Source organism: Arachis ipaensis, chromosome B03, assembly GCF_000816755.2.
Source record: "Arachis ipaensis cultivar K30076 chromosome B03, Araip1.1, whole genome shotgun sequence".
Lineage (NCBI taxonomy): Eukaryota > Viridiplantae > Streptophyta > Magnoliopsida > Fabales > Fabaceae > Arachis > Arachis ipaensis.
In genome coordinates this window covers 14201033-14211013 of record NC_029787.2, presented here as the reverse complement: position 1 = coordinate 14211013, position 9981 = coordinate 14201033, and the positions used below count along the sequence as shown (strand labels likewise).

General features: G+C 30.5%; 2 protein-coding genes across 2 annotated transcripts; one reads left to right on the top strand and one right to left on the bottom strand.

The window, feature by feature from the left end:
- Positions 96-2364, top strand: LOC107629734 (pentatricopeptide repeat-containing protein At4g25270, chloroplastic). The gene has a single exon (XM_016332609.2). The coding sequence runs from the start codon at positions 399-401 to the stop codon at positions 1980-1982; it is 1584 nt and encodes a 527-aa protein (XP_016188095.1). The 5' UTR covers positions 96-398; the 3' UTR covers positions 1983-2364.
- Positions 8203-9373, bottom strand: LOC107634202 (pectinesterase inhibitor 4-like). The gene has a single exon (XM_016337774.2). It carries the CDS (start codon positions 9083-9085, stop codon positions 8492-8494), a length of 594 nt encoding a protein of 197 aa, XP_016193260.1. The 5' UTR covers positions 9086-9373; the 3' UTR covers positions 8203-8491.

The window sequence follows — 9981 nt, the reverse complement described above, 5'->3', positions numbered from 1 at the left end:
CTTCTATTAATTACGTAAAAAAATAATTGTTAGTAACAAATGTACTTTTTTGTTTTAACAAAGAAAAAATTTCATTAAATAAAAATGAGTTATATATGAGATTACTTGGATCAACATCATTGAATTTACAAATAAATACTGAGAGTACATAGGTAATTTACTGAGTCTCCCTTGAATATGGTAATTATCTCCCTTGCCTCATCCAATTCACTCTATTACTGTGGATTTTTTTAAGAAATTGACTTCAAAATATAACTATGGAAGAGTATGCATTTAAATTTTCCCACGATTAGAGCACAAGTTAATGGAGTTTAAGAAATGTTCATAGAGCATATCCGCTATATTGCTCACTAGGTGTTAGTGATGTGATTGGGTTTTATCCACAGGCAGTGACTAGAATGATAATAACCACTACTCTCCGACCACTAAGCTTTCCTCCAAGGTTGTGCATTCTGAGCAAGAAGAAGGAGAAGAACGACAACAAAAGTAGAACCAGGAAACTGAGCAAGTGGCAAACAGAGACCAACCATAACATTTTTTCCTTCCCAAAATCCAAATCAACCCCACTTCTCATCAATCACCAACCCAATCCCCAAACAAAATCCCAAGCACTTGAACAAGTCCTCAACGACCTCGAAGCTTCCCTTGAGAAGGGCATCACTATTGAACCCGAAATCTATGCTTCTCTCTTAGAAACATGCTACCGTTTTCAATCCATTCACCACGGCATTCGACTTCACCGCCTTATCCCAACCACCCTTTTGCACAGAAATGTTGGTATATCCTCCAAGCTTCTTAGATTATACGCTTCTTTTGGTTACATGGATGAGGCACATGACCTGTTTGATCAAATGCCTAAGAGAGATGAATATGCATTTCCATGGAATTCACTCATTTCGGGGTATGCTCAAGCTGGCCTCTATCATGATGCCATAGCACTCTACTTCCAAATGGTGGAAGAGGGTGTTGAACCCGACGTGTTTACATTTCCTCGGGTTCTCAAGGCATGCGGAGGAATTCGTTCGGTCGAAGTTGGGGAAGAGGTGCATCGCCACGTGGTTCGTTCTGGTTTTGCCAGTGATAGATTTGTCCTCAATGCACTCCTTGATATGTATTCTAAGTGCGGTGATATTGTGATGGCTCGCAAGATTTTTGAAAAGATGCCCAATAAAGATTCTATTTCGTGGAATTCAATGCTTGCAGCTTATGTTCATCATGGCCTTGAGGTTGATGCAATCAACACTTTCCACAGAATGCTTTTGAAAGGTTATGAGCCTGATTCTGTTTCCATATCGAAAATTCTTACTGGTGTGTCATCATTGATTCTTGGGGCCCAAATTCATGGATGGGTGATCCGGCGTGGGATTGAGTGGAACTTGTCAGTTGCTAATTCCTTGATCAGAGTGTACTCCAATCATGGCAAGTTAGATAAAGCATGTTGGATATTCAATGTGATGCCAGAGAAGGATGTTGTGTCATGGAACACTATAATCTCTGCTCATTGCAAACGAAGAGAGGCTCTAGATTATTTTAATCAAATGGAGCATGCTGGAGTAAAACCTGATAAAGTAACATTTGTTTCATTATTATCAGCTTGTGCTTATTTGGGTTTGGTGAAGGATGGAGAGAGGTTGTTTGCTTTGATGTGTGAAAAATATAAAATAGAACCAATTATGGAACATTATGGTTGTATGGTTAATCTTTGTGGAAGAGTAGGAATGATTGAAAAGGCTTATAGCATCATAGTGAATGGAATGAATTCGGAGAATGCTAGTCCAACTCTCTGGGGAGCTTTGTTGTATGCTTGCTTTTTACACGGAGACGTAACAATAGGAGAGATTGCTGCAAACAAGCTTTTTGATTTGGAGCCAGACAATGAACACAATTTTGTACTTCTCATGAAGATCTACGAAAAGGCAGGCAAATCAGAGGACATGGAGAGAGTTAGATTGATGATGGTAGAAAGAGGCCTGGATTATTAAATAATTATGCAGCAGAATTCTAAAACTGAAAAGTGCAATACATGTTTTCAATTCCATTTTGTCCCATGCAAAAGTGGTTATTTTAAGTAAGGATTCTTTAATAATGTATACTGTACAGCATCACCACATAGCTTGCTTGATAAAACTATACCTTGGCTTTGTCTGTCTTCATCTCTATTATCAATTACAAGGGAAAAACAATGTTTGCTGGGTAGTGTTTGGAATTTGTTCTTAATACATAAATACAAAGACAATGGAGACACTAGGGACAGAGATAAAAACACAGTTTTATCTATTTTTCTACTTTTTAAGAGAGAATACATAAATTGAAAAAAAAAAATCATCTTTGTATCTATCTTACACTTTGTTTGGATGTAGGAAAGAAAATAAAAGGTAAAAAAAGAAGAAGAAAGAAAATAAAAATAAAAGAAAATAAAAGAAAAAATAGAGTTATTTTTAGTGAGAAAATTTTTACATGTGGCGGTCACTTTATTGGTATAGCGCTATACCAGATAGGTACCGATATCGATTAGATATTTTATCTTATTGTATGAGACTAAATATCCAAAATATGACTAAATATCCAAAATATCCATGACTTATGTTAGAAGGACCGAAAGAATAGTGAAAATGAAGCAACTATGTGACTAAAAAAGGAATGAAGCTTGACACTCGGTGCACAAAAATTGGTTGAAGCTGATGGGTTGTTTGTTTTAAGCCCTGGCGAAACATGAACAAAATATGGCTTCATTTTTTTCTGGTATTCATGAATATTTGATGTAATGGATTTAACGAGGGTAAAGATGGTTTATGTTCAATGAGGATAAAAAATTTGGTTGCCGAAAAAAAAAAGTTAACTACTAGTTCGATATCCGAAATGTTGACAAAAAAAGTTCTTGAAAGATATTATTAATAAAATAGCCTATGAATGATTTGAAAATACGATAAAAAGAATTAATAAATATTAATGTTGTATTTTAAAATTTTTCGAAGACTTATTTTTTATTAGTATTTTTTTGAATTCGTAGTGTATTTATGCAATACCATTTTAATAGTTTACTTTTTAAAAAACCAAAAACTTCTACGACAAAAAAAACTTTATTATTCTCTTTTAATGTCCCTAACTTATGGTACTTAATTGATTGCTTACGAGTTATGACTTTTTTTTACAGAAATAATCTTCTCGACACATTTACATTAATAACATTCCAATATTTCCCGTTTCCACTTTTCATGAAAACTGACCAAATACTCTACATCTTTAGCTTCTGTTCGAATCAATCAAGTTCCACCTTCAAGCTTTTTCTCAAAACCTCATGTTACCTACATTACTTTCATTACTTGCATATTAACTTTTTAGGAATACTTTGGCCAATTTAGTATATCTTAACCTTTACGCAACACAAAAAGACTAAACCCTTTGTCCACATATTTTTATCACTAAAATTACTCAATTTCTATCTCAATCAATGTATGAATTATTTTTTTCCACTAAATATTTCTAACTAATTCCTTAATTGCCTTATTTGATTACACCCTTCGTGGATAATGTCAACAACGCAAATTTCATATATTTTGTGATTTATTAGTACATTCTCATCATCACTGACCTACTTCTACATTGCAAGGTCGCTTATTCATCTAAACCATCAAGTGTAACTGGAAAAAATCATAAAACACACTAATTATTATCCATCTTGACTCTGATAATATTCTTATATGATAAATTCTTTGTCAAATAATTGTTTTTTCTTTTTTTTTTACCTTTTACTTGACTTTTTTTTTCCCTTTCACTTTCAATCAATACTACTTTCCTTTCCCATTTTTGGTCTCATAATCATCCTTGTCACTGTATATATTTTTGAATTTGGATTCTCTAAATTTTAGATTTTTATTTTATAGGATAAAGTAAAATCTCTTACCACTAAATGTTTTCTCTCTCATATTTTCTCTTGGTTCCACGTATAAAATAAATGGTGATAGATTGTATTTTACTCTCTAAAGTGAAATTCAAAATTCTATATCTAATGCTTTTTTTTCTTTTTTTGTCAAATAATTAATGATTTAGTTATTATGACTTGTCCAAATTATTGTTCACAACGGTTTCAAATTTCAGACTCATTGTCCAAAAAAGGCCCAAGCACTCTGGCCCATTATCTCCAATTCCATAATGCAGCGGCCCATACACTGAGTTGTTGAGCCGCCATCGCAAGGTTTATACACTCAAGACATCCACTTAGAATTTTCAATCTACATGCTTTGGTTAAGGGGACATTCAGTAAATCTCTCACAATGTTTTGCATAATCACATCATCACGTCAAAAATAGTCGGCAAAATCTGACCCTTCAACATATTTTATTTAATATCAATCGGTCCAAAATCATTCTATACCAGTATATCAGTCAAGTAAACTAGTACATGTGAAACTTTTTCTATCAAATATAGTATTTCATTTATGTACGGACTATATATTTGTGTTTTTTAGAAAGAATTACTAGGTGGTTAAGTGTACTTTGCCATCAACAAGAATAGATAGATAAAAATGTGTCTTCATACATTGTTGTTGAATTTGATTCACGTTTCTTGGATGCATTGTATGTAGAAATTAGCATCAATAGTTTCTTACCCATGAAAAGTCACAAAATTCATTGACATTTTGTAATATTACTGTTGAATCAAGTAATTACTTGAGGCTTACTTAAAACATTGTATAGAACAGAAGTCTGCTTATTATTGACCAACAAATTGCTTCTTCCAGCAAACTTGTAAAGTTCTTAACGACGTGTAAAATAGTGTTATTTGTAGAATTTTGGACCATATAGATGTGTAAAAAAGAAACACTTTTATAAATGGGGTTTTATTAAGATGAGGCTGGGATCCTAAACTTATGGTGAAATATATGTATTATATAAAAGTAAAACAATTGGTAACTGTGGAAGAAAACAGATAACTGAATTCTCAAGTGGTGGTCGCAGCCAGAGTATTTTAGATTTCATGTATTAATTAACACACCATTACTACATCTAATCATGTGCTTTATTATTCTCATCTTATCGCTTTTTCTCCACGAAACAACTACTAACTTGTGAGCATTCCCTATTGATACTTTGATTCTTTTCAAATGGTGCTTTGTTCTGAAGCATAAAACCCTCTTTCAAAATAAGAAGGTGATACACAATGTTGAAGTAAGGTAAGCAATTAAGTAAAAAACAAAATACAAATTTACATATAGAATTAAGTCTTGCTGATTGGTGTTTCAAAATATTCTCCTAATTTAATATTTTACTGCATACATTGAATTATGCTAGAATGTTGTGTAACTTCAAGTTATAGCAAATTATTTTTTTGAGTTAATAGTCAAATTAGTTCTTAAAAATGTTTATTTTTTAAATCCGTTCTTAAAATATTTTATCAATCAAATTGGTCATTTAAAAATTATAAATTAATTATTTTTGTATTTTAATTATAATCACTTAATTAATAATTTTCGTCATCGATTGTTAATATGGAATGTTAACTCACATCATATATAACACCTAGTATATCCAATTAAATGCTGAATAAATATATTTATGAAAATTTATCAATTTAGTGTCGGTAGGATATATTAAGATTAGATCTATATAATTGAAAAATAGACTAAATTAATAAATTTTTATAAACATATTATGAAGAAACCTTTGTCTACACTGATCAAATACAAAATGAATGTCATTGCATTAAGTTATACTTTTTGTTTTTTTTTTTAATAAATTCGAATATCTCATTAATTACACACACGAATATATTGCGTCTGATATAAGAATAATGAATGAACGTGAGAAGAGGCTTATTTCATAAATAGGCATAAGAAAGCAATATATAGCCCAAAATTAAAATTAATAATAAAGAAACGAATCTCCTTGAATAAAATAGACAATATATATTAAGTCAAGAGTAGCAATGTGTAACAAGCAAGGTACGTAATTAGTTACTTAAAGAGAATGGTTGTATTAATTAAGCTTAAAGAGAAGGGCTTATAACAAAGTGGCCTATATATCCAAGCTAAGCTAATAATTAATAATAAGCTTGGCTAAGGCATTGGTTAATCACAATTCACATGGTTTGCCTATTAGGCTTACCTATTACAAGTGCTATATATAGAGCCATATAGGTTAAGTTAGTGGCCTACTATTTTGATAGAATAGGGTACCAGAGAGTAGACGGATTTGACCAATAAGCTAACTTATGTCATTAACTAATCTCAATTGTTTTCAAAGAATTTTCTCAGATGCTTTTCCATGACACCACTATTATTCTTTCCATCTAAACTATGAGTTGTATTTTAATTTTTTGTTTTTAAAACAAAAATATGGTAAATAAATATTTTTTATTATAGAAATTGCAAAAACAAAATAAAAACATAATTTTTTTCCAAAAACAGAAAATTATTGTATGTTCATTATTTCAAAAAAGTATTTTTATTTCTTCATCTTTATATTTTTATTTAAAAAAATATCATCCAAATGTAGTTATTACTAGCTAGTTACATTAATTTTTCTCATTTATCATATCGGATCTCTATTCTCTCTTCATATATATTGAATATGCGAGGCCACTTATTCGAGCATATACTCTCAAATTTTTCGTTCCCACATACTCTATTAATATAATATTGTTACATGTGTATAGATACTCAAATTCGAGAAATTCCTTTTGAACAATCATAAATTTAATAAGTCATCAAATTCTATGAGAGACCTAGGACAGTGTGCCTAGATGATTTCACGTTTCGTCCATGAACAAACAACTCAATCATATAGATGGACTGCTTAGGGTGTGCACTATGCGTAAACCTTATTAATATATAATTCATATTTTTATCTTATACAATTGTGATAAAATCGCTTGTTGTATATGTAATCTTTAACATAATTTTAGTAAATGATTTTGAATTTCTTAATTAATGTACAAATGTCTAAAAAAATACTTTTATATATAATGATGAGCTTATACCGCTAAGGGTGTAATCGGGGTTGGTTAATTCGGATTTACACGAAAAGTACACTTGAACTAATTAAAATACAATTGTGTCAATTTGGATCAAATTCAGCATTTGTTTAACTCAGACTTAAACCAATTCAATTAAAATAAAACCGAACGAGTTTGGATAATTAGGTATTTGATTAAAATTTAAAAAATAAATAAATTATAAAAAATTATAGAAAATAACAAAAAATATGATAAATATAAAAAAAATAAAAAAAATTATAAATTATCATTACAGATAAATATTATAATAAAGTAACATTATAATTACAAATTAATATCAAAAGTCAACACTACAAATTATATTTTTAATTTAATATATAAGTAATCGAGTATTCAGGGTTGGATCGGTATTTATAAGGCTAAATTCAATATTTATTCACTCCAGTTAAAAACATGTTTAAACAATATTTTAGCTTAGGAAAAGTCTAGGGCCAGCAATTTTTGTATTTTCTAGCCAGCACTTAACCATCAAATCAAAAGTGAGTGATCTCCCACCATTAGATGTAATCTCACACAATTAAAAATACTATTGATGGCCAATTGATAGTTACAAAATACCAAAATTATTGGCCCCTAACATTCCTCTTTAACTTATTATATCCGGTTAAATTGTACGGAGAAAAATATCAAAAAATCATTAAAATTTATTGTTTTTGTTTACAATTTGACAAAAAAATTAAATTAATAGATAAATAAAAATTAAATAAAAAATATAGGTAAACATTGAATTTAATGAACAATGAAGTTACCTATTCTGTAACTTTCTTTCTCCACTTGTGATTTTTGTGATTTTTATTTTATTGGATTAATTTTAAAATTTATTCTTTACATTGTTTACGAAAGTTATTGTCTACTTAACAAAATCACAAATTAAATACAATAAATTTTAGGATTTTATTAGGTAGATAATGACTTGTGTGAACAATGTAAACAATAAACTCTAAAATTAGCCCAATAAAGTAAAAACATACTACACCTCCAAATTACCTACCTAAAACTTAATATTATCTGCACACCTATTAAATTGAATATCTAATATATGATATATCTATTGTTCACATTATTTAATATTTTCATTATACTTTTTCAAAATTTTAATACCCCACCATTTCTCTTGTATAGGTTTTGGTTTGGTTTTGTTAGCATAATTGAGTTTTCAAGATGCGCATATATATACTCCTATACATTATGCATGCAAAACAAGACTAATCACTAAAAGCAGAATGAATTAACTTGATAGGAACCATTAAACACATATACGAAGAAAAACACTACTCTATAGTGTATGTATATAACTTGAATGGTAGAAACTCATGTGCAAATGAGTCGTAGTCGTATTTATGTGAAGTTGTTAATTAAAAATCATTAAATTAGTTAAATTATATTTTTCAACTATCAACTTCACATGAAAATAATTGTACACAAGTATTCATCAACTTGAATTCATTCAAATAATCTAATTAAGATTGATGGATCTCTAGTAAGAAATCTTGTTAACAAGAGCGAGAGCATTGCTATTCATCCAAGCAACATTAGCAATACTGGATTGGATCTTCTTCTGCAATGGAACCCTCACTTTCATTTCACCGATTCCATCCGTACAAGTGTACTCATCCGTAATTGCAGCACTCATCCATGTCTTTATGCTATCCCATTCAAACCTCTCCTCCACCGTCCTCGTTCCGTTCAGCCGCGCCAACTGCTTTGCAGACTGCTGCAGCCGGTCCACCGTGTCGTCTATGTTATCCCGGCAATCCGCCAGCACCGAACTCTCCGCTTTTGTTAGGCTCGTCGATTTGGATAGTTTTGTCAGCGTTTTGAACGAGCTCTTCGCAATCATTACCGTTATGTTAACGGCTACTTTTGTGAGTGTGACGCGGTTTGTTTTGACTTGCCACGCGTAGTGTGACAAGTAGTTGTAACAGAAATTAGGGTATGTGGTTGAATTGCACTCATCCTTTATGAATTTCTTGTATGTGTTTATGGATTTTTGTGTGGCGGGAGAGTAACTTGAAGATGATGTATGAACAAGGGTTGAGATTAATGCAATGGATACAAGTATTCTCAACATTATTGATGATAATGATGATTATCTCTAGTATTAATGTATTAATGCAAAGCTAGAAGGAATGTAATGGTGGGTTTTATAAGGAAAATTTGTTATGATGAGTATTTGAGGTTCTTAGCAATGATGTGGTGGAAAAAGAATCAATGAGGAGGAAATTAATTAAATCATGAAGATGAGTAATTAAAAATTGCTGGAAAATTCTGTAATGTTGATAAGCCAAATCTAAAGCGTGGAAGAAGGGGATAGCACATGCCACATGCATGGTGATGATTTCATGGATACTGTTTTAGTTTCTTTTCTATGAATGTAGCATCATGAATCACAATTTGATTTAAAGGAAAATGGAGTATCTAGCTAGCACATGCTTGACTTTTAGATGTATATATTAAATTAAATGCATTTACGAGTACATATTACGCTACAAAAATATAATATGGAATAATTAATTCTGATTAATTAAGCATGTAGTTTATCAACTAATTATAGTGACAATGTAAATCCTCATGGATAAAATATTATATTGAAAAATAATTAAATAAATAGAGGAGGAATATCCATGCATGCATGTCAATGAAGAGTGAAGACTGAGATGTAGGTGGAAACCAAAAACACAGAAAAGGGGGCAATTAATAATAAAAACAGTTAATTAAAGTCCACAAATTAATGTAGAAGGGCAACATATACTGAATCAAATAAGTTATATAACTGATATGGTTTGAACTCTGGATCAAAGATAAGCAAGGAAATTGGAATCAAGGGATGAGAAGGGGAAAATAAGAGTTTACTATTGCTACTAGCTAGTTTTATTCTAGGAAGAGGTCAACATTTTTAATGTAGAAAGAAATAATTGGTTAATATTAATTTAAATATAACATAAAAATAAGAAAAAATGTTAATCA